This window comes from Phodopus roborovskii, unplaced genomic scaffold (genome assembly GCF_943737965.1).
Source record: "Phodopus roborovskii unplaced genomic scaffold, PHOROB, whole genome shotgun sequence".
In the NCBI taxonomy this organism is placed as follows: domain Eukaryota; kingdom Metazoa; phylum Chordata; class Mammalia; order Rodentia; family Cricetidae; genus Phodopus; species Phodopus roborovskii.
In genome coordinates this window covers 59,915,349-59,941,054 of record NW_026126480.1, presented here as the reverse complement: position 1 = coordinate 59,941,054, position 25,706 = coordinate 59,915,349, and the positions used below count along the sequence as shown (strand labels likewise).

Here is a 25,706-nt window from a genome sequence, read left to right as displayed (position 1 = left end):
GTGGACAAGAAATGAAATATAGGCCAGAGGATCCAAAGTAGCAGATGTGTATCTAGAGATCTAATGTACAAGTTGGGGTTTAAAAATAAAATTGTTCATACTTGAGATTCCTACTGATGTAATTTTTTAAAAAGCAGCTTGAGAGAGAAAAATGCCATGCAACAGAGTTCAAGCAGATGTATCAGATGTATTATTACTATTATTATTATTATTATTATTATTATTATTATTGGAAAAGGATCATAAAAAGCAGAAAGGGGAGGGGCAGACTGGTCTCTGGGGAAAGGAGCAGTGGGAAAGAAGAAGGAGAGGGATTAGGGGGAACAGACAAACAGAGAGGGAAAAAAGAGAGAGGGATGGGAGGTGGGCAGAGCCCTTCTAAAGGGGAACATAGTGAATAGGCACAGGTGGTGCTCTTGGCGGCAGCAGCTGAGGGCGTATCTTGTAAGAACTCCAAAGGCAAGCCAGTACAAACGCCTAAATTCCAACAACTACTAAATTTAAAAATTTGTTCATTAGATACATTACATCAACCTAAGTGTATTAATAATAACCTCAGAGTCACCAGTAACTCATTCCTGTTGCATTAAGGACAGAAATCAATAAAGCCCTTGTCATTGGTGTCATTTGGCCAAGAGTGAGCCTACGTTTGAATTCTCTTCTTTGCTCTCCTTGTTGTGTCTTCCATCATTTCTAATAAACTGCTTCTGTTGTGTATTTCTTGAACATGACAAAAAGCACTACATGAATAAAGAATGAGGAATACTTTACAAAATATTTCAAAGAGCTTTACAAGGGATTAAGTCACCCTCTCAAACTGACCCAGATAATAAAAATAAATGTTATCAAGTAATATCCATATGTTTCATTCAACATTTATAGTGGATATTCATTTTATAAACCTTTGTTCTGTTTTTAGCAAATGATTATCATAACACGCATGCATTACTCAGGTATCGAGTACATTAAGATTACAGCTATGCATTTGCTTAGGTTATCAAACTTGATTGCATGGGAAATTGAAGGCAAGTAAGGTTAGTTGTTACATTGTTCTCTTGAAAGTATGTCAAACAAACAGGCTGAGTATGCAGCAAGTTAAGTCTTAAGTGACCTCAAAGTGTACTATTAACACTGACTGTGAAATACAGCAAAAGTTCCAATCTCTTAGAATATAAATAATATTTTTATCATAATGCATTGCCACATTTCATTAAAGGAAACATTCACTATCTATATGTACCCTGTATATTATTTTGTAAACACTGAATATGTACCATAAATCAGAGAAAAAACTCACATTAATGGAGATGTACACTATGTTTTACTTTCCCACTTCAAATTCAATAAAATTCCATAAAAATCCCAGAAGAATTATTTGAGTTATCAAAAAGATTACTTTTAAAATTTATAGGCTAGGACACCACACCCCAAAAAATTATAATGTTTAAAAGGCTGGGCATGGTGACCCACATCTGTAATCCTTCCAAATGTAAGGCAGAGACAGGTAGGTCTCTGTGAGTTTCAAAGCAAGCAAGGAAATAGAGACACTGTATCAAAAGTAACAAAAATAGAAACAAATTTCAGAAGATAAAGGTTGTTCCAATAAAGGTAACATTTTATAAAATAAAGGTAATTAGGAGCAACAATTATCAATAAACACTTGTAAACAACAATAAATAAATGTGTGCAATGGTAACAGAGCAAACTGAACAAGGGAGTAGACTAAAAAATCCAGAAGCTGAACCCTACACCTACCTGTAAAGATCCAGTATATTGCATGAGGCACTTTAAAGTGTCAGAAATATATTTAATGGGCTCAATTAGTAAAAAAATCTGTGTAGAACAAAATAAATGTATAACCCTCAGCACATCAAATACATGAACAAGTGAGTAGAATTGAATATTTAATTTTTTTAATCTCCAAATCTAAATTCTGATTTTATTTAGAATAAATCTCTGGACTGTAATCTACAAGGACTCATGACTTCAGAACTATCAGCATCTTGGTTACTTTCTACCACATTTTCTCCTTGATCTACATTTTTTTTTGTTTTTCTTATTTTACATATCGATCGGAAATGGATAATGTTAAAGACTTAGAGCCATTAAGGCATTTTTATTTAATATTTTTTCTTATTTTACATATCAATCCCAGTTCATTATACCTCCCATGTGCCCTACAGACCCCCATCCCATCCCCCATCCACTCTCCAGGGAGAGTGGGGCCTTTCATGAGGGATCATCAGAGCCTGTCAAGTAATTTGGGGTAGGGCCTAAGCCCTACCCCATATCTCTAGGCTACGGGAGTATCCCTTCATGGAGAATTAGCTCCCAAAGAACGTTCCTGCACTAGGGATACATTCTGGTTCCATTGTCAGAGGTACCATACACTGCCCAGGCCTCCTAACTGAGACCCACATTCAGGGAGTCTGGGTCAGTCTTATGCTATTTCCCAGCTATCAGTCTGGGGTCCACGAGCTCCCACTCATTCATGTCAGCTATTTCTGTGGGTTTCTCCAGTCTGGGCTTGACCCCTTTGCTCATTACTTCTCCCTCTCTTCAACTGGATTCCAGGAGTACGGCTCAGTAAACAGCTGAGGATGTCTGATTCTGCTTCCATCAGCTACTGGATGAGGGCTCTAGGATGGCATTTAAGGTAGTTATCAATATCATTAACAGGGAAGGGTGTTTAAGGTACCCTCCCCACTACTGCTTAGATTGTTAGTTGGGGTCATCCTTGTAGGTCCCTAGTGCAAGATTTCTCTTTAAACCTATAATGGCTCCTTCTATTATGTTATCTCTTTTCTTGTTCTCCTCTATTCTTCCCCCTGACCCAATCTTCCTGGTATGTCATGTCTTCCTACCCACTCCTCTTCTCCCCTTCTCTTTCTCCCAACTCCTCATTAGATGCTGAAAAAGTCTTTGACAAAATCAAATATCCCTTCATGATAAAGATCATGAACAGATCAGAGATAACAGAAACATACCTAAACATAATAAAAGCAATATACAGCAAATCAATAGCCAACATAAAACTAAATGGAGAGAAACTCAATGTGATTCATCTAAAATCAGGAACAAGACAAAGCTGCCCACTCTCTCCATGAGCAATAAGACAACAAAATGAGATCAAGGGGATACAAATTGGAAAAGAGGAAGTCAAACTGTCACTATTTGCAGATGATATGATAGTTTACATAGGCGACCCAAAAAACTCTATCAGCAAACCAGCAGGATACAAGATTAACTCAAAAAAAAAAAATCAGTAGCCCTACTATATACAGATGATAAAGGGGCTGAGATAGAAATAGAGAAACATCACCCTTTACAATAGCCGCCCCCCAAAAAAAACAGAAAATATCTTGGGGTAATGCTAACCAAACAAGTGAAAGTTCTATATACTAAGAACTTCGAGTCTTTAAAGAAATTAAAGAACATACCTAAAAATGGAAAGATGTCCCATTCTCTTGGATAGGTAGGATCAACATAGTAAAAATGGCAATCTTGCCAAAAGCAATCTAAAGATTCAATGCAATCCCCACCAAAATCCCAGCACAATTCTTCACTGACGTTGAAAACACAACATATATATATATATATATATATATATATATATATATATATATATGCCAAGATAGCCAAAACAACCCTGTACAATAAAGAAACTTCAAGAGGCATCACTATCCCCGACTTCAAGCTCTATTATAGAGCTATAGTCCTGAAAACAGCTTGGTATTTGCATGAAAATAGACAGGCAGACCAGTGGAATTGAATTGAAAACCCTGATATTAACCCCCCCCCCACGCCTATGAACACCGGATTTTTGACCTCCTGAAATTGAAAGCTTCTGTAAGACAAAGGACACAGTCAACAAGAAAAAACAGACAGCAGCCCATAGAATGGGAAAAGATCTTCACCAACCCCACATCTGACAGAGGGCTGATTTTCAAAATATACAAAGAACACAAGAAACTAGTCATCAAAACACCAAATAATCCAATTAAAATGTAAGGTACAGAACTAAGTAGAGAATTCTCAATAGAGGAATCTAAAATGGCTATAAGACACTTAGCCATCAGGGAAATGAAAATCAAAACAACCCTGAGATATTATCTTACTCCTGTCAGAATGGTTAAAATCAAAAATACCAAAGACAGTTTATGTTGGAGAGGATGTGGAGAAAGGTGTACATTCCTCCACAGCTGGTGGGAGTGCAAACTCCTACAGTCACTTTGGAAATCAGTATGGTGGTTCCTCAGGAAAATGGCAATCTACATCAAGATCCAGTAATTCCACTTTTAGACATATACCCAAAAGATGCACATTCATACAAGGACATCTGCTTAACTATATTCATAGCAGCCAGAACTGGAAGCAACCTAAATGCCCCTCAACTGAAGAGTGGATTTAAATTAAAAAAAAAAAAAAAGTGGTATGTTTACACAGTGGAGTACTACAGGGAGGGAACAATGGAATCTTGAAATTTTCAGGCAAATGGATGGAACTAAAAGAAACCATCCTAAATGAGGTAACCCAGTCACAAAAAATCAAACATGGTATGTACTCACTCATATATTGATTTTAAACATAAAGGATTTCCAGCCTACAATCCACACCAACAGAATAGCTAGGAAACTAAGAGGACCCTAAGAGAGACATACATGGTCCCCCAGAGAAGGGGAAAGGAACAAGATCTCCTGAGCAAATTGGGAGCATGGGGGAAGGGAGAGGGAGTTAAGAGAAAGAGAAGAGGAGAAGAGGAGAGGAGAGGAGAGGAGAGGAGAGGAGAGGAGAGGAGAGGAGAGGAGAGGAGAGGAGAGGAGGACGTGTGGGAGCAGGAAGATTGAGTCAGGGAAAGAACTGAAGAGAGCAAGAAAAGAAATACCATACTAGAGGAAGCCATTATAGATTTAAAGAAAACTCTCACACTAGTGAAATGTCCAGAGACCTACAAGGATGAACCCAACTAACAATCTAAGCAATACTGGAGAGACTACTTTAAATAGCCTTCCCCGATAATGAGATTGATGACTACCTTATATGCCATCGTAGAGCCTTCATCTAGTAGCCAATGGAAGCAGAAGCAGAGATCCACAGCTAAACACTGAGCCAAACTCCTGGAATCCAGTTACAGAGAGGGAGGAGTGATGACCAAAGGGGTCAAGACCAGGCTGGAGAAACCCACAGACACAGCTGACCTAACAAGTGGGAGCTCATGGACCCCAGACTGATAGCTAGGAAACCAGCATGGGACTGACCCAGACCACCTGAAGGAGGGCATTAGTTAGGAGGACTGGGGAGTCTATGGGGTCTTGGGTAGTAGATCAGTATTTATCCCCAGTATACGAATGGAATTTGGGAGCCCATTCCACACAGGGGGATACTGTCTCAGCCTAGACACATGGGGAAGGGCCTAGTCCCTGCTCAAAATGATATGACAGACTTTGAAGTTTCCCCATTAAGGCCTCACCCTCCCTGGGGAGCAGAAAGGAGATGGGATGGGAGTTGGTAGGGAAGACAGGGGAGGAGGGTAGGGGAGGGAACCGAGATTGACATGTAAAACAAGCTTGTTTCAAATTTAAATTTTTAAAAATTATCAAAAACAAACATACAAACAATAACACCTGATAGCTGTAATAAAGAGCTGAAAGGCCAATAGTTAGACATGAACAAGGATAGGCAGGGCTGGCAGGCAAAGACTATAAATAGGAGAAACAAGGAAGGGAGGCTCAATGAGAGAACAAGCAGAGGAGGCCATCAGGGGTCAGTCACCTAGCCAGCCAAGGAGTAAGGACAGTAAGATATACAGAAGTAAGAAAGATAAAAGCCCAGAGGAACAAGGTAAATGGGATAATTTAAAGACAAGAAAGGCTGACAAGAAACAAGCCAAGATAAGCCTGGGCACTCATAAGTAATAATAAGACTTTCTATGATTTATTTGGGAACTGGGTGGTGGGCGCCTCCAAAAGAGCCAAAGATTAAAAAACATTTCAAGTAATATTTACCTGCTGAGGTATCTCCCCAGCTCCAAATGTCAATTTTTACCTGGGCCTGCTTATTCATAAAGCCTCCTGACTTCACAAATGAAAATTTGTTCATGTTCAAAGAAATGCCCACACTTTTTTAACCTAGAGTCCATGTACAGCATATAAAAACAAGGGGCCATTGTCAAGATTCTCTAGCATTAGCTGACCCAGCAATATACTATTCTGCTTGAAAATGAAAACTTGAAGAGCTGACGGTTACAAATTAAAGGACCATTATAGGAAATATTCTTGAAAAGAGAGAAACTTCACATTAGAGACATCTGATCTGTTTCTGGCTTTTTAAATGTAGCAAAAGTGCTTTGTTACATCATGAGCCACAGCTACTTTGTAATTTGGAGACTGTAATAATACAGACCACAATACACACATATTTGAAAGAATGTATAGAATGTACTCTTCCCAACAAAGGTGCTTCATCGTGCTGAGTTTTCCTATGTTTAATCCTGTTATATTCTGTGAGCTGTTCCTCCATATTACCAGAACTGCTCTTTATGCTCATGTAGTAAATATGTTTATAAACTACTGCCATATTGCCATTGATGTACAGTGGTTAAAAACATCCCAGTGCTGCAGTCACAGTTGCTACTAAGCACACTTTCAAGGTTTACTGAGAGCAGTGTGCAGCTCATTTATGCAACCCAGAATATATGGTGGAAACAGATGTGGGAATATAGCTTCTGAGTTTAGCATTCTGTGTTGTCATGCTACTGTTCAGAGGTCAAAATCACAACCACCTAGGAAATTTATTAAAAAGTTCCACATAGTTATGGATGGGTTTTATATCATTCTCCCACACAAAAATCCAATTTAAGTGTGGCTTGGTAATGAATAATATACCAGTAAAAGCATCCAAGTCCAGATAATATAAGCAAGTTTGAGTAAACAAATAGAATTAATATAGAAAATCAATTACACAGATGGTTAGGGAGCTAAAAAGCAAAATGAAAGACACTGGAATTACCAGAAACCCACAGCAGCAAGTCATCACCACCCACCCCTAAGTTAAAAGGACAAAATGTATGACATCATCATCAAAGAGCAGGGCCTCTGTTCAGTGCACTGGAATGCCAGCAGACTGTCATGCTCAGCTGACAGGGATGCAGCTGCTGAGAAACACTGGCAAGTCAAGGGCCAGGACCAGGGCAAGTGCCCTGCATTTTCCTACTCTGCATCTACCAGTCTCTCCAGCACTTCTTGTTGGTCCCAGTTCATGATAGCCAACTGTCCTGGGGCCTCAAATATCCAACCACTCGTGCCAGATCCCTAAAGCATGGAAGGTTAGAAGTTAGGGCTCAAGAACAATCCTAAGGATGACTGCTTTTTGGGTAGGATTTATTTAAGGAAGTATTAATGCCATAGATCAACAAGCAGAAGGCAGCACTGTGGGGGCTCTGAGGAGAGTTCAGATCCACAGGGCAGAGGGAGTCCCTTATATATTTTAGAAAAAAAGAGGAGGTTCTATACCACATGACTGATGAACAAGCCCATGTATTTTGCTTACAGTCAAGCTATCTCTGATAGCTGGCTGGTGTGTGTGTGTGTGTGTGTGTGTGTGTGTGTGTGTGTGTGTGTGCTGAGGGGGCAGTCTGTTAGTGTGAGCCTATATATAGAATTGGCTATAAGCTTGGGGAGAACAAAAATCTAGAAAAACAAGTTAAAGGAAAGACCTTCACAAAAATGGCCTGGCCCTAACTAACAAAGCATAGGAAAAAAAAAAAAAAAAAAAAAAAAGGATGGGGGCCAGTGACCCAGTGCTATAGCAGGAGGGTGTCCATAGGATAGGATTGTGAGCAAATAATTGATCACAATTCCAGACATACTGGAAAGTATCTGGTGCTCAGACTGGTTTTCATGTTATATATTTGAGTATTCACGTGTATTTCTATTGACATCTTAAGAAAACACATTTGCTGAGGCCTCTTGAATATGGGCACTGTTTTCTTGTTTGCTTTTTAACTACAACAGGAAGGCGAAGACAATGGAGAAGTGTTCACCCACTACTTCCTTGAGCTGGAACAAATAGGTAATGTGTATTATTAAACTAGGTTCCCTCCCACCTCAGTAGAAAGTGACCTCAGCTGGGAAGTTTTTAAATGACTTCATGTACCTCAAATCCTTTCTCTGTTTTAGCCTCCCATTTGTGCTCTATGTGCTGTGATTCTGAGACCAGATAGTGCAGTGGAACACTCTATTCCAAGCACAAATCCTTAAAAAAGAACATAATTTGTTTTAATGAAAGATACAATTAAAGAGAGAAACCAAAGAGGTGGCCTTTCTGTTTCCAGTCTGTTTTAGAATGCAGATTCTCTTTAACTAAGAGAAAATGGTTTAGCAAGTGAATCAATTCCATGTATAACTTTTACTAAAGAGACACCCTTATACTTCAAACAGACCTAGAAAGTAGAAGTACACACTCATTTGTCTGTGATGGACCCTTCTTGTTTTAATGTAGCCCTAGTCCTAGCATTGACTTTGTTGGACCCTTGCTTAAGTTTATTCAGGTGTGTTTCCTCTTTCGAGCACTGTTGCATGACACCTGGAACTTAAGTGTCAAAACATCTGTGCTGACTCTGGAACTTTCCATCATTTTCAGGTGGTAAAGAAAATGTAGAGATTCCCCTCCCCTCCCCTGCCGCGCCCCAGCCTGGACACCTGTCTGGAGGAAAGATATCTTGAGAAGCTGCCAAGTCAGCTTAGAAGGGTTCTGCCCGCATTCTAAGGCTATGGGAAGAGACACACTTTAGAGCAAGTTCAATAATAATATTTAAAAACCAAATAATTGCAAATACTAATAATACTTACCTGATAACTTTAAATTTTGAAATCACTTGTTAGAAACCAAAGCATACCTGTAGACATTGGGCTCCTGGATATTGGTCGTATACATAAGCTGCACCTGAGACATAAGTGACAGAAAAGATCAAACAGTGACATCTGTTTTAGAATGGTAGTGCTTATCAACATAGTGAGGGAGGGAGGAGTCCAGCTTCCAAAGGGGATAACTAGAATGGCATGGTGGTACACACTTGTAATCCAAGCTACTGGGGAGGCTATGGAAAAAGAAGCATGAGTATGAGACTAGGCAGACCTTGTCTCAAAGCAAATAATAATAATAAGCAATAAAAGTAACAATTAGTATATTGCTTAAAAGTTTCCAAAGGCAGAATTACCTCCCATCATGCAGAGAAAAAACAAATTCTCAACAGGGAAGTTGGCATCTGAACAACAACTAGCCTCCCTGCTTTAAAAACAAAATATGAAGAGTTGTATCATCCTCAGTTAGGAAGCAAAAAAACAATATGGTGACTTGGGGAAAAGCCCTTTTAAACACAATGGTGCCTAGGGGAAGGCTATAGCTCAAACTTTCCTTAGGAAAAGTAATAATTTATCAACCAAAGATGTGGCTGAACAGCAATCCATCTATTTATTCATTCAACAGATACTGAGTAACTGATATGTTCCAGGGCTTAGGATGTTATACCCAAGCCACAACATGAAACAATCACACTAAAACCAAATACTCTGGGGAATGAAGATGTAGCTCAGTTGGTGGAGTGTTTGCCTAGAATCCACGAGGCCCTGGATTCTACTCCAAGCACTGTATGAACCTGGTGTGGTGGTGCAATGTAGTGAGATACCCCAGCAGTACCTGTTGCACTGACCACGCCCATTGGGGGTGGGGACAGGTACCGTCCGGACCTGACCTGGGAGGACTAGGTCTGGGGACTAAGAGGCACTCTCTTGCTTCCTAATTGGAGACAGATAGCATCCAGAGGCATCCTTGGCAGTCATCTGTCTCTGTTTTAAGTGATGATATTACAAATATATGTACTACAATTCCCTAGCCAAAAAAAACTTGGTTGTGTTGTATTGGTGGGCCTATAAAATAGTTCTAATCATGGCAAGGGTGTGGCGGCTCATGCCTTCATGCCTTTAACCACAGCGCTGGAGAAACTGAGACAAGATTGAGGCCAGCCTGAGTTACATGGTAAATGTCTCAAAATAATCACAACAGAAATAATAAAATTGTGCTCAAAACCTCTTTTTTTCTTTTCTTTCTTCCTTTCTTTTTTTTTTTTTGGGGGGGGGCGGGGGCGGGGAGAGTCTCCTGTAGCCCAGGCCAGCATCAGACATTATGTAGCTGAAGCTAGTCTTGAAGTTCTGATCCTCCTGAATTTGCTAGGATAACAAATGCAAGCCACCATGCCTGGAGGGACTTATTTTCTACACAGATTTTCCCCAAATAACTTAAAACAACATATAGCTATACACATGATGGGAAACTTCTTAAGAATTTATTTTATTACTTAAACACTTAAAACAGCATAAGAAAACTATTTCACAAAATATATAGTCACATACTTTAATCACTAGCTTGGTTATTGTTGACTCTAACCTTTTGATTTAGGAGTTTTCCTTTAAAATGCTGATTTTTAAAAATATATATGATGCTGTCATTTTTTTTTTTTAATTTGTAGTGTTCTTCAAAGCTGCCTTTCTTGGTTAGTAGATCTGAGACTGATGTTATCTTTAACTTGGGCATAGTGCTTTTAGTAGGGATGTGATCTCTATAATACTGACGAACTTGAACATTCAGGGTACATTCTGCTCTATGATACATATTCTCAATTCTGGTTTCTCTACAAAGATGTGTAAATACATTCAGGAAGATATCTTCTTTAATTAATTTTCTTACTGCATAAAATAATAGACTTCAGTAGGACATTTTCATATGTGTATATTAATATACTTTAATTGTATTTGCCTTCCCACTACCCTCCTTGGCCCCCTTCACTGTCCCTCTGGTTAATTCCACTCCACAAGTCTCTGTTTTGTCCTTATATATAGAATACATCAAAGACATATAACATAAAAGGCAATATTTGCTTTCTGTCCATCCCATTACCTCTCTTGTATTCTCACCTGCCCCCAGGCCTTTGGCCTTCCCCTTTGTCCAAGACAATATACCCATGTGTCTTCTTTCAGCCACCTCCACTCACAGCATCTTTCTCCATTAACATTCTACTAACTTTGAAATTGTCTCTGTTTAGGATCTTTTAACATATCTTGTAAGGGGTAGGTAAGAGCAAGATCACTGACTTCCATAATTTGATTACATTTTGGTTTATAAATGTGTCCAATAATATAAAATAAAAAATCCATCAAAGCCAAGATTTTTTAGAGGCACATTTTCAAATTAAGCACTTGAGCTACATGAGTTCTCATCTTTTGGGTTTTGCTGGGAGGAAAAATTGGAGCTGCTTCCTTTTGCTAATCTCTATTGGATATTATTTCAGATTTGAAAAAGCACTTTCTTCATTCTATATTGATTGGATAATTTGATTACAGCTCTTAAGCTGCTTTTGCACACAATGCAACCTAAGCTTTATGAAATGAGCATGGGACATTTCCAAAACCCAGAGAATAAGAGCCAACACATAGAGAAAATTTATATAGCTGTACTTAGATTATATTTCATGTCACTCCTAAGAAAATAAATGACTAGCATGACATTTGCCAGTCTTGATAATTTCAGTTTTGATAGGCAGAATGCCGCTATTTGTTTTTGATGAAGTCAAGAATTCTGTGCACTTTACAACCAGCTCCAAATTCATTTCTGCTCTGCTGGATTTAAGTTGGTAAGAACACATTACCCTGATGCTGTGTTCCACAAACAGTCTGTTTTCTTATTCTTACCAGAAATTTTTGCTATCTTCAATACTTTTTCAACTCATTGTACTGGCATTAATAATGTTGCTTGTGTATTTTTAACAGGAAAATTAACTTCCAGAGGTTTTATTTTAATGCTGTATATTGGGAGAAAAATGAATAAAAGAGGTTGGGATGCTTTAATTTTCTAATTGACACCTCTGGTGGCAGTGATTTAAGACTGACATTATTTGATGGTTTTCAGAGAGAATCTACTTCCACTTTGGTTGTAAGCAGATGAAAATGTGGAATTGAAAATGAGCAAAAAATGTTTACACGAGTGGTTTTCTTGAAGTGGAAACGTGCATATCACAGTGATCTGCAAACTCACTTCCTGCAGCTATGCATGAACTGTCATCTTCAGAACATGCTTCTGAAGTTAAATATCAAATCTAAAGTACATGCTAGTTCTTCTTCACCTTTCTTGTCTCCTGATTTTCAGAGGGACAGTGAAATCTCTCCTCACTCCCACTGGTGACTAGAAAACACCAAATTTACACAGTCCTTATAACTCCTGTGAGAAAATAAAATCTAAAGATGTTGTTTCTGTTTTATTTTAATCCAACTGACAAAAAATTAATAATATGAAGATGTCTTAAGTGCTAAGAAAAATAAAACACTTAGAAAGTTACAAAAGCAAGTATGAAATGCTTTAATAACATTCACAGTATATTTGTGATGACAAGAATACTAAATTCTATTTTTTGGAGATCATCTTTATGTCATTAAGTGTGATTTCCTTATCACTTACTGACTCCAGATGTTCCAAGTATGCATCACATGGCCCATAGCAGACTGTGGTTGGAAGCATACCAAGTGGCCAGGCATATTTCTTCTGCTACCACCTAAGACTGGAGGAGTTAGCTCCTGTTTGCACTCTTTGACTTCATAGTCATCTCCTTGAATACTGTCATGAAAGGGTGATGTTACTGAGGTTTTGTCTGAACAAGATCAGGAAGTCATTCTTAATCACTTTTGGAGTTAGCCATAATCATATTAATATATTAATGCAAATGCTAATAATAAAACTTCAAAAAATGATTGAAAATATTACATGAAAGGAAATCAGCGAGATGTCAGGAAAATAAGCAAAGGCTCAGGACTCTTGCAAGTAAAAAAAAAAAATGTGGTCATCCACACGGATCCAGTGCCCACACTGTGCCTTCTACTGCAAATGAGCTGGGAAACCACTGCCAGAGCGAGGGCAGAAGACTGCCTCCATGAGGCTGCTTTGTGATAATAAAGTGCAGTTATTTATGCAGGAGAACATGAAGATGCTATGGGTATAGTCTAAGAATTTCAACAATAGCTCTCTGAATCTATTCATCAGGAAAAACAAAAACAAAACAAAACGAAACAAACAAAAAAAAAACACCAACAAAGTAATAGCTGTACAGTCACCCCAAAAAGACTAGACTAAAATACAAAGTTATCCCTGCTCTTACTGGGTATGACTCCAGTCATACTATAACATGGCACTTCTGGTAGCCAGGGAGCAACAACACAGTAGCTAACACGAACCAGGCAATATTCTGCTAGAAGAGAGTTTCAAAGGCATGCTCTATGGTCATGTCCTCAATTCTCCTCTTTCCAAAAGCACCTGTCTTTAATATTGAAATGATACTTTATTTTTCTGTCTTGAACATATGTTGCTCCCTTAATATAATTTTATGTGGGATACAGTTTTCAGAAATACAGTCAAATATTGTCTACAATACTACAATAGATGAAATATTACCTTCAAGGGACTTGTGTGACTCTGAGATGAAGTTTTGGGAAGCTCGCTCTCCTGTTTGGATTGCTGACCCGGGTGACAAGAAACTGGGTTAGAATAGTCATCACTGTCCTGGAGAGTGGAGCGTTCCAATTCCTCCAATAAGGCATCTATATCACAGGAAATGAAAGGAGTTTAATGTAGAATGTGTGCATTTCCAGAGTTGTTTTCTTCTTAAATATTCTCTTCTTGTTTTGAATTACAATTTGCAAATATCTCCTTCCCTCCATACCAAATTTGGCTTCTTATAATTTGGCTTCTAGGTATTTTAGCCAGTTAGGTAGAACACACACACACACACACACACACACACACACACACACACACACACACAAAGAAAAATATAAGGTTTCTCAAAATAGACCAACAGGCAAAATTCTTTTTTTTTTTCTTAATTCTTTCATACAATTCATTCCACACAGCAGGGAAGCCAAACATTAATCCTGACTTTTTTAGTCTAATATCTGAAGGATTAGCCCAAGAATATAACAAGAAAAAAAAGTCAAGTATTAGTGTTTTGTTGTTGTTCTCTCTGGATGTAAAAAGAAAAAGAAGTTGAAAAAAATTAAAGTATTGTACAATCAAGCAAGATGTAGCAATCCAATTAATTAGGACTTCTTTTACAGTTTTCTTGGGAAAATGCCAATAGATATCACAAGCATTTTGCTAATGCCTTATTGTAATGTCACAATGATTAATGAAAATTATTAACCTATGCCAATCACAGTATATGAAGAATGTTATCTTAACACTTTGAGGTAGAGGACATTACTGCCCTTATTTCATATACAGGAGAGAGAGAGAGAGACAGAGACAGAGAGAGAGTGCAGCTCTCACAGGCTCTTGAACACAGCATCAGTGCTCCAGGGGGAGTTATCTGAGCGCCACCAACATGTAAGTTGAAGTTGACATCATCACCAGATTGTCTGAGTCATCTTAAGCACAGCATGTTCTGACCATCTCTCTTCATCTACATAATGAAGCAACTGGATGGAATAATATTTTTCAAATTGCAATTCAAGATAGTTTAGTGTCTTCTTTTGAACTTCAGTGGATTTTTAAAATATATGCTAGATTTTATAAGCTTGCAAAACATTAGACTGTATATTTCTAAGGACCTGACTAGCTCTGAAATTCTCAAATGAAGAAAATGAACTTATGCCATTAAAAAACAGACATGTTCGTATATTTCATATTAGGAGAGTACTGGGTTTTGGCCTACCCAGTTCTTAAGAGAGGCTACCACAGAACAATTTGACCTGAAATTCACCAAGTAGGCCAGGTTGGCCTAAAACTCATAATCTTCCTGCCTCCACTTCTGAGGAATTATGCGGGTGTGACATCATGGGGCAGCTCCAAAACTGTCTTACCCACACTACCTTTCCTCTTTACAATGCTGAACCCAGCCAGGAACTTATGTACACTAGACAAAAGTAAGTTAACATGCCACTAAGACACATGCCCTGGTCAAGTTTGCATATTTCTCAATATTATAAGGAAGATCTAATCATTTGTTTTCACAAAAGAAATCTTTTGTAGAACTTTCTCAATCATCCATATCACAGAGTTTTGACCTTAGTACACCATTTCAGAAATAACCGAACTAGACTAATCTCTTTAGGCCAGACTGTCCTTCAATAAGTAAACTGACAAGAAAAAAAAAAAAAGAAAGAAAGAAAGGGGCGCATATATAATAAATAATAAGAGATCTAAATTTAGATCATAACTTCAATTAAAAAATAAAACAGTCAAGAAACTTTAAAAAATAAAACAATCAAGATAGTGTTTCTGTGAGATTTTGCTGAACTTGCAATCAAAAACTTAAAGGCAACTACAAAAATAAATCCTCTTGGGCAAATCAGAATTTAGTGATTAGCATTGGTTTTATATGCATAAGAAAACAAATTATAAAATAATAAAATTTTAAACTTTTTTTTACAGAATATCTAATACTGTATAATCAATAATATTAAATTTTAGGAATTTGAAAATATTAACATTAAAGTGACCAGTTAATTTCAGCTGTGATAATGTCATTTCATGACATTGAGGAGCCACCATTGAGGTTATTAAGTATTGTGGGTGTGATAGTGTTAGTATGGTTGTCTTTATAAACATATACATATTTATGTAATAGATTAAGGCTGAAATATTTCACAGATAAGAAATTTAGTGTCTAGATAAGACTCAGTTTGTTGACTGGCACAGAGTCCACTGAGCAGGCACCCAAGCAGACCTTGGTACACACAAGCTGAACATACAAAGAAGGCACACAGGCTACTGAGAGGCCGACCCAGACCTACACAGGAAGACTGGCAAAGGGAAAAGTGCAGGCCTCTGACCTCAAAGCTTTATTTATACAAAATCGACATAGTTATTGTTTTGCTCTGTGTAGCTTCTGGGCTTTATCTATCCGGGGTGTTAAGGAATGAAGATAGGACAAACATTTAGGACATACAGACACAGGAAAAATGAGATCAACCTAGACTGGGTTCTCTGGTGGACAAGCCAAAACACCCTGGAAACTCCGCATCTTTATTTAAGGAAGGAAGGAAGGAAGGAAGGAAGGAAGGAAGGAAGGAAGGAAGGAAGAAAGAAAGACATGAAATTTCTTGAAAACTCTTGAAAACTGTATGAAGGAAGATTGTCAGGAGCTGATGATTGTGGAAACTGATCAGAAGGCTTATATTCCATTAAAATGTTTCCTCTACTTCTGTTTATTTTTAAATTCTCTACAATGAAAGGGGTTTTCTTTAGAGAAAACACACACACACACACACACACACACACACACAATAAAGCAAAAGTTTTATCTCTGAGTTTTATTAGCCAGACTCAACTTTGAATTTCAGAGTCCCAACATTTTATTCTACATTTGTTACAACAGTCATTCTCTTTTTCATTTTTTAAGCTTTGATCCAATCAGAATTCAGAGGCCTTCCTGAATCAATAGAATCCATTTATATTAAAGACTGTGGGGCAGGAGTACCATTCAATTCAAAAGAGGTATGAAGCAATCTTTTGTTATTTTTTAAAAATATTTATTGAAATTAAAAACAATCTTATTTTACATACAAATCCCAGCTTTCTCTCCCTCCCATCCTCCCATGCCCACCACCAACCCTCCATCCCACCCCCATCCACTCCCCAGGAAGGTAAGGCCTCCCAAGGGGATCATCAAAGTCTGTCACATCATTTGGGGCTGGACCTAGGCCCTTCCCTGGCATGAAGCAATCTTTAGAGGCATCAGCTCACTAAGTCTATTAAAACTCTCCTTTCTGCTTCTGAGTTAACAGGACTTTCGCTCCCTGCTTCCAATGAGTGCACATTTTCACCACTACCCTGAGGCTACTCTTCTTGCTTCATGCAGATTCTATAATTTAAATTAGATGACTAACTTCGGTGTGACAAAGATAAGATTGCTGGGGGTGAGTGAAACTAGACTGAAAACTGCAGTTCTTCTGCCTCTAGAGCACTGGGAATACATGAGGGCAACACCATACTCCATGCAAATGGTAACAATCTGAAGAGATCATTGAGGTGAAGCCATCAGCAGTCCTTTGACGTGTAGCTACCTTGATAATCAGAGATGCTTTCCACATCTCTGAACAAAATTTCCCTAACAACTATTCTACTCAGAAAATATAAAATACACATATTTTTAAAAAAATGTTTATTACTCCATTGGTCACCAGAACAAACACACTTCTAACATAGGAAAACAACCCACAACATTGTCATTTAATTATTGTTAGTGTCAGGAGAACCTGACAGTGAACAGAATATTTTGTCTTTATTTAAAGAAAATAATAATACCTATTTCAGAATGTTGCTGCAAACACTAAACTAATCAATCTCAATGTATTTTAAGTTTTCCCCATATTAGTTGTCTTTTAATTTTTTGAACTAAATTTGAATAAAAATTTAATGTCCATAAGATAAAGCAAAATAAGATCCTCTCTGAAAAAAAATGATAAAATTCCATGAAGAAATGCAAATTTCCTCAATACCCACACAGGATACACATGCATCAAATTCTCAAAGAATAACAATTTTATATAGAAAAATCTGGATTCTACATCAAAGTCCAAAGTACAGCTTTTACCACAGTATCAAAATACATTTTCTTGCCAAAACAATTCAGCATTTATTAAACACCTCCTTTTCTTCTGTAATTAGTTTCTCTCCTCTTCTTTCCTGTTTCTCTAGCTCTTAAAATATAACCCCCAATAATTCTTTTCAAAGACAATGTACAAGCTATACATTTTGTTATTGCTGGCAGTTTTCGAATAGCTACACAGACAATGTGGAATTAATACATCTCGAAAACAGGGTGAAAGTTAGTAACCTGATGTTAAGGATACTACAAATAAATAAAAGTTGCCTCCCAAGGAGGCAGGCTTTATAGCTCCAAAACGTTTTGAAATCTGTGATTTCTCTGGGCAAGGCAGCTGTTGACACTTCCCACTATTGCTTACATGACCTCAGGATTGTATTTCTGCCCAAGTAATCTGCTCCGTCAAGATATCTCTAAATAAAAAACAAGAACCACTACAGAAATGATGCCTCTCTAAACTATGGAGGAATGGAACCATTCTGGCCTTTCTGCAACTTTTATAGACCCTTTTGTTACTCTGCACTGTTATTTCACTGTCCGTCCCCTATACTCTCCTTCCTGTTTTCTTTTCCTTTCTCCTTCCTCCTTCCTTCCTTCTCCCTTCCCTTCATTTTATTTCCTCTCCCTTTCCCAATCTTATTTTTCTCCTATTTCCACAGTCACCTAAGTGTGGAGCCACTCTGTGATCTCCAGTAGCTACCAAGGGGAAATCCACTTTCAATTATATTTCCTTCTAAAAGTGCTTCTCTGGGTGTCTGTTCTGTGGTTCTCTCTACCATCTGCCTACTGTGCCTCTGCAAACAGGGACTCCATAGTTTCCCCAACAATCATAGTTCCTCCTGCCTCACTCTTTTTTGAACTGAGGACAGACGTGAAAACAAAATCTCTCAGCACTATCCTTGGTTCAACCAAAACTATCATCACACATGGACAGAAACCATGTCCGCACTTCTTTAGAGCATCCTCCAAAGCCCCTCACTCACCCAGCTCCTCCATTGTCTTACAGCCACAGTGCTCTAGTCCTGAAGATTATGAAGAACTGCCTTGGCATGTGGTAAAGAAGAGGACCACAACGGAACTGAATGAGACAGTGTGAAGCAGCCTCTATGACCCTTTTTGGTTCCTGAATTTGCTTAGCACTTCCTCACTTTTGATTTGTTGAGTTGTTTTCTTTTCTTTTCTAGTAGCTCAGTTTTCCTTAAAAATAGTACTGACAGAGAAAGACAGGCTGCGCAAGATTGAGGTTTTGATGCTACATTTTCCAGGGTGGTTTTAAAGGATGAAAGTTGATTTTTCAAATTTAAAACACCTACCACATACAAGGGCTTAATTTTTCCAAGTTTAAGTATCCCACTGCCCACTGCTGGCTTCCTTTTTTTTTTTTTTTTTTTTTTTTTTTCTCCTGGAGAGAGAACCATGGAAGCATAGGCTCCTTCCTTAAAATTTCTGATTGAACAGCACCAACTTCATTTCATTATCTCTACATTCTTATTCAGAAGTCATGCTGACCTGATTTCCCCAACAAACTATAAAAACAAAACAAAACAAAAACTCAGCTGGGCATTGGTGGCCCATGCCTTTAATCCCAGCACTTGAGAGGCAGAGGCAGGTGGATCTTTGTGAGTTCAAGGCCAGCCTGGGCTACAGAGTGAGTACCAGGACAGGCTCCAATGCTATACAGAGAAACAGAGAAACCCTGTCTCAAGAAAACAAAACAAACAAAAAACAAAAACCTTTTTAAAATTACATTTGTGTGCATGTGAGTGTGAGTGTGTGTGTAGACACTGAGTTGTGGGAGTCAAGCCTTCTACCATCTGGGTCCCACAGATGAAACTCATCAGACATGTCAGCAAAGTACCATCTTCAGAGCAACCCACTGGCCCAGATTATAAATTCTTTACAGTTGAATACAAGTGAGTTTACTTTTGAATTCTCTAGTATCGGTTTATAGTTATTCAAAATGCAAACACCTGCAGGCAAAGGAAGAATCAAGCCAAAGAATTTAAGATACTAGGCACTAAAATCTGAATTACTCACACTGCCTTGTAACAACTTCTTCAAAAAATGAGCTAGGTCAATGTCTTATCCCCAAGCCTTAGTTCATCTCCAGGAAAGAAAGCCCACCTTGAAAGTCAGTATGTAAAGAACTATAATTAAGGTGGATTTTGTTCTCTGGTTTAACCAGTAGAGAAATGGGCACAAAGAATAGTAACTGACTAAAAGAACAAAATAGATAGCCTTACTACTTAGTATATAATCCAATTGTACTTCAGTATGTTATCTTTATTCTGGAGTGACTACACTCATTTATTTAAAGGAATGAGTCAGTCGTTTTACTAAGAACTCTTTTCTTTGCAATTTTTAAATTTTATTTTAGGAGAAAAGACCAAAAGAAATACAAATAAGAGCGTATGAAAATACATGACAGACTATACACACACAATTAAGGGCTATAGGATACGTCACTGTTAGAAATATAAACTGACCACTGTAGAAATGAGTGTGTTGCTTCTTGAGAAAACTACAAAGAGAACAAGCTGGTCTTTAAGAGCTTGCTTTTTGTATTTCTTTAAGCAGCCATTGGATGTCAGTGCTGTTCCCAATGTGCTCATTGTAAATAGATTGAACAATCGTTCCTACTAACGCTGTTAGTTTTTACAACTGAAAATGACACTAGTCCTTTGAAAGAGCCAAAGCCTCAATACACACCATAAAGCATTCGCCTTATCTGTGTGGCAAATGAGCCAAACGCTGCAAAGAAAAAAGAATTTCACTGCACACTTACAGTTTAATGTAAAATTCAGAATTAGATCCCCAAACCTTGTATCGCCATCCTCTTGTGTAGACTTTAATGGGGGGGGGGGCGGGTAAAGTATCCCCTTGCAAGTTGTTCCCTGGTTACAATGTGTAAAAAGGAAACTAAGGAATGCAAACAATGTATAAAAGGGAAAGAAATGCCTACAATGTAAGAGGAAGGGGACACAGAGGCGGCAGATTTGCCAGCTGCGGCTTGAACAAATGGAAATCCCCCCCACCCCCCTTTACCCATCAGGAAGGTACTTAATTGCACACGCTAGTCAAAAGCTGCTGTTCTGACTGTGCTTCCTGTGCTGCGGAAACATTTACAAACCGCAAAGGCAGGCAATGTCGGGGCGGAGAACACCAGACACTGCTAGCTTCTCTGCATAATCACCAGGAGTCACGCTAACCCTCTCTCCAGCTCCAGCTGAAGGACCACCGCAACCGCAGCTCAGTGATGCTCAGTCCTACTAGGAGACGACTTTGCAATTCGTCCCTACGAGGTTTATTAAAATTGAAGTGGCAGAAGCAGAACGAGTCCCTGACCTCCAGGGCCTCACGTCTGAGAGGATCAATACAAGATGAAGGAATGACAGCAGGTCGCAGAGGAGACGCCAAGTGACCAAACTAAACTGGGGGCTATGACGAGAGCACTAACACAAACGCCAAGTTTAACAGTATGAAGTAGTTTAGGCTCTCACGCAACCCTAGCCCGTAATTGGCTCAAAATGTGTGCCAGTTGCACGCAGGCGTCGCGGCCTAACCCGGAAGCAGTACCTCTCTGGGAAGTAAACTAGGACTGTGCAGAGAAAACTACCTTTCCCGTGGGGAATCTCTCAAAAACTCCCAGACTTCTCTCGGCCTCTAGTTTCCCATCTTTTCCCTGGAAGCGGACTAAATAGGACTTCGTTTCCCAGGATGCAGTTGGGTATGATAGCTGTGCGCGTGCGCAGCAAGACTATCCCGCGCTGTTCCCTTAGCCCCGCCCCTAGCCTATCGCCGCCATTTTTTCAGGGACTTTCATCCGGCAACGGACGGGGCCTTTTTTTCTTAAAGGAGAAGCGGCAACTCAAATAATTTACCCCTTCTCCCCTCAAGAGCTGGCGGCGCTAGGGACAGGAAAGCCAGAGCAAGAAGGTGGGGGTCCGGGTGGAGCGGGGTAACGTCCAGGCTACTTGTTAGGCTAGTAAGAGCCCTTGAGGGGACAGTGGCGCCTCAGGGAGGCAGGTGCGCGCGCAGCCGGCGGGGGGGGGGGTTGGATGCGCGCGAAGCTGGTAAAGGTGCGTTTTGTCCTCTCCACCGCCCTCGCCAGCCCTGCCCCTCCCACCGCCCCTAGCTTGAGCTGAACTCCTCAGGGGGTAAAAAAAAAAAGTCACTTTAGGATTGTCGCGAGACGCAGCCGTTTAACGGTGAGAACGGGTGCGCGGGGAAGGAAACCTCGCGCTCTCCCTTGGAGCCGTTTCCTGATTGGTTGAAAGCAGGGGTGGGGGAGGGCACCTAGTGCGCTACTGCGTGTGAGACCTTGAGGGGCGGGCCCAGGAGGCCGGCCCTCGTTCCCGATTGGGCCACTGCGGGTGTGTGCGGGTACGCGCGTGCGCGCGGCCGGCGGTCGCAGGCTTGAGTGGCAGGGGGCGGGGGGGGCGCCCTAGGAGCGGGCGGAGGGGCGGGGGGGGGAGAGCGGTGCTGGGGAGTGAGGGAGCCGGACTCTCCGGGAGCCTAGGGGGGGCGGGGGGAGCTGCGCCGCGGGCGCCGCCGCCTCCGCCGCCTGGGAAGCAGGGGTGGGGGACGGACGAGCCCCGATGCCGGGGGAGACGGAGGAGCCGCGATCCCCGGAGCAGCAGGGTCAGGAAAGGGGCCAGGCAGCGGCGGCCGACGCGGCTTCGGACGAGCTCCGGCCCGGCGCGGCGGCGGCGGCGGCGGCGGCGCCTGCAGGGACCGCGAGCAGCCGCGTGCTGAGGGGAGGTCGGGACCGCGGCCGGGCCGCTGCGGCCGCCGCCGCCGCCGCCGCCGCTGTGTCCCGCCGGAGGAAGGCCGAGTATCCCCGCCGGCGGAGGAGCAGCCCCAGCAACAGGCCTCCCGACGTCCCCGGGCAGCAGCTCACGGCCACGAAGCCCCCGTCTCCTGCTCAGGGCAAGAAGAGTCCGCGACTCCAGTGAGTAGCAAGTCTTTGAGGCTTTGGGGAAGACCCCCCTCTGATCCTCACTACCCTCCCGGCTCCCGTAGCACCCGCTCCACGTGACACCCCGCTTGCTCTGCCCCCTGCCGGCTCAGCACGCCAGATGTCACGCCGCTGGCGGCCGGGCTCCTGCGGCTCCGCAGCCTGTGGCCGCCAGCCCACGCCCGAAGTCACCCTTTGCGGGCTGCATGCCCTCTGCCTCCCGCCTGCTCAGTCCTCACTCTGGCTTCTGCTCCCCCTTTGTCAGCTTATCGCTTCCAGTCTTACATCAAATCCCAGCCGAGTGTTTTTTGCCCGACCCTGTCTATTAAGCTAGCTTGCGAGCCACTTTCTCACCCTCCTAAATCGTCACGTTCATTTTACCGTCAGGATGAAAACGTGACTGTGCCACTTATATTTTATAGGATCAAACTAGATGTATAGTTCTTTTTACCAAGCAGTATATGTACTTTTTCTTTATGCGTATTTTTGACGTAGTACTTCATTCTTAAAATTTGATCCGAATTACTTCGTTGAACTAGTAGAGGCCCTTAACAGATTGCCAGGAGCATAAATATTTTAAATTGCTCAATAGAGTAATGTTTAAATTAAAAATAATTAAGTGCATGAATTTATAAGTTACACGTTTTAAATCAAATTAGCTGTTCATTGTTAAGAATTTTATGTCATTTAACTTACAAGTGGGAAAGGGGGGCAGAGAAAATCGATGTGCGAGGATTTCGGGTTTCATAACTGTAACCTTCCAGTAGCAGTGCAGTGGCTTGTCTTACCTTAGACCTAGGACATTTTTAAAGCTGAAAAACTAGTTTGTTTTAAAATTGATTTGGTGATTACAAATTTTTATGCTGAATTGAGAGTTGAAACTGCTGTATGTACATGCTTACAGAAATCTTAAACTCTTATATGTATTTAACTCGCTAACTTGAAAAGCTGTAAATCATTAATCTTAATCGGGCATAAATTCTTTAACCTATGTGTCCCTCAGTTTCTTCATCTGAGCACAGTTTTATGAGGGGATAACCTCTATGACTTGAGTTTGTGTGTATTAAATACGTTGTGGAATCATTTTACATAGTGTCTCACAGAGTAAAATACTAAATCCAACTCGCTGTTTTGAGTATTGATGGCCTAACAGAGACAGGAGTACTTTGTAGTGGTGGTGGTGTGTCAGTTTTGTAAAGTTGCATGGTTTTGTATTATCTTACATAAACAAGTATTTTAAAATTGGTTTCTTACCTACCACTTGAGAGTTAAGTACATCTAAATCAAGTTAAATTATATGTAGTGTTTTATTTTCCCTATGTGATAGGGAGTACTGATGGACCATTTGAATCCCACAATGTGATTGTGGAAACAGTTGATCTTGGATGAATATGATCGTTTGCTTGGTTTTTTTTTTGTTTGTTTGTTTGTTTTGTTTTTTTATCACAATATTCATTATGGAAGATGGAAGGGAGGAAACATTCTTAATGTTTCTTCTCATCTAGTACTATATAGTTAAATGCTCTTTACTTTCTATTGCCTTCAGACTTATCCTAGCTCGTGTTTTTACTATTATACAACTTTGTTATTCTTAAAATGAACTTTCATTTTTATCGCACATTTTACTTGCTCAGTGACCTACAAGTTAGAGGAATCCCAACATATTTCCAGCTTTGCAGCATAGTTCCTTGTTTGAAAAGTAACTGGGACTAGTATTGTTACTCCTAGGCAATAGAAAATTAAATTAGTCCTGGCCTTGTCTTCAAGGATCTTGCTGAGGAAGGGAATGTTGATTAACACTCATTAAACTTATGTACATGGTTTACAGATGTTCTGTGACAAAACATTTTGAAAATTATTTTTCTATTTAATCCTTAGAGACATGAAGTTTTGAGTGTCAGTGTACTGAACTCTGACATTGATTAATCTCTTCCAAATGAAAGCACATTTAAAAGGGGGATGAAAAATTTAGTATCTATACTAATTGTTTGATCTTTTCAAATCTTTCCTTCCCTAGTTACTTTTTCATCCGTTTTTCATGTCCCTGCTTTTTCACCTCCAAATCCTGTGTAATTAGCTATTAACCTGTATTTGTTTTTCTCAATGAAAGAAAAGCAAAATATAAAAAATTGTTTAAAATATTGAAAACATATATTTGGATCAAATGAAACCTATTTAGCTATTTGTATATAGTGAATCTAGCATTTAATTTTATGCATTCCTCTTGAATATATTTACTGAATATTCACTGTTGCTAATGGAAGGCAAATTATATAGTGGAAAAAAGCTTGAACTTCATGTTCACAATGAAAAGTTGATGTCTCGCCTTGATTGCTCACTGGCTAAGTGGCCTTGAGTAAGCAAGTCACCAGCGTCCTTAGGTATTTTCTCTATCATGGATGTTTTGAGTTTGTGACAGAAGCTTTACAGCTGTTAACTGTGTTACAACTTACATTGAAGTTTTTGAGAATTAAAAGAATACAAAATATTAATTCAGGAAAATGGATTTCAGAGGGAGGCATAAAGTTAAATGCTAGATTCATTGTACACAAATACCTAAATAGCTAGTAATTTAGAGTCAATTTATACAGTTTGTATTTGTGTTATTTAAGAATTAAGCTCATTGTTTTCTGTATTTTATTTATGGTTATCATTTCAAATGTGGATGTACTTAAGCATTTGAAGGTTAAGGATATAATTTTTTCCCTTTGGCTTACTGTTTCTTATGTTTTTTTGTTTTAGTTTGTTTGGTTGGTTTGTTTTCTGTTTCTTCATTTCTTTCTTTGAAGACAAGGTCTCACGATGTAGCCCTTGCCTGGAACTTTATATGTACACCATACTGTGCCTCCAAGTGACAGATCTGTCAATTGTCTTCTGCCATCCAAGTGCTTTGATTAAGGGCATGCACCACCCGGCCTGACTTTTCTGTTTTTAATAAATTAAAATTCCCATGTACAAACAGTGAATTCAAATTTAGAATAGGCTAGGAGGCAAAATATGTTTATATTTTTATATATTTATATATAAATTTGGGTTATTTATGTATTCCAGATTTTAAAACTCTTTAACAAATAAGTCTTGAAACTTAAAATGTAGCTGTTA

The 25,706-nt window shown here is 39.6% G+C and overlaps 2 protein-coding genes across 5 annotated transcripts in view; one reads left to right on the top strand and one right to left on the bottom strand.

The window, feature by feature from the left end:
• The window catches only part of Lpxn (leupaxin), a 33,344-nt gene extending 11,806 nt beyond the window's left edge, over window positions 1–21,538 (bottom strand). Inside the window, exons 1-3 of one of the 3 annotated variants that reach the window (XM_051194020.1) lie at window positions 21,264–21,537; window positions 13,495–13,640; window positions 8,897–8,943 (exon numbers count right to left, since the gene is read on the bottom strand). In XM_051194020.1, coding sequence (XP_051049977.1) covers window positions 8,897–8,934 — 38 coding nt within the window. In that variant the 5' untranslated portion in view covers window positions 8,935–8,943; window positions 13,495–13,640; window positions 21,264–21,537. Of the gene's footprint in view, window positions 1–8,896; window positions 8,944–13,494; window positions 13,641–18,630; window positions 18,682–21,263 lie in introns of those variants that run through there. The other 2 variants (XM_051194019.1, XM_051194021.1) reach the window with 2 other exon arrangements.
• A 611-nt stretch (window positions 21,539–22,149) lies between these two features.
• Zfp91 (ZFP91 zinc finger protein, atypical E3 ubiquitin ligase) overlaps window positions 22,150–25,706 on the top strand; it is a 38,013-nt gene continuing 34,456 nt past the window's right edge. The window contains exon 1 of one of the 2 annotated variants that reach the window (XM_051194018.1): window positions 22,150–22,598. In XM_051194018.1, coding sequence (XP_051049975.1) covers window positions 22,246–22,598 — 353 coding nt within the window. In that variant the 5' untranslated portion in view covers window positions 22,150–22,245. The remainder of the gene's footprint in view (window positions 22,599–25,706) is intronic. The other variant, XM_051194017.1, reaches the window with a different exon arrangement.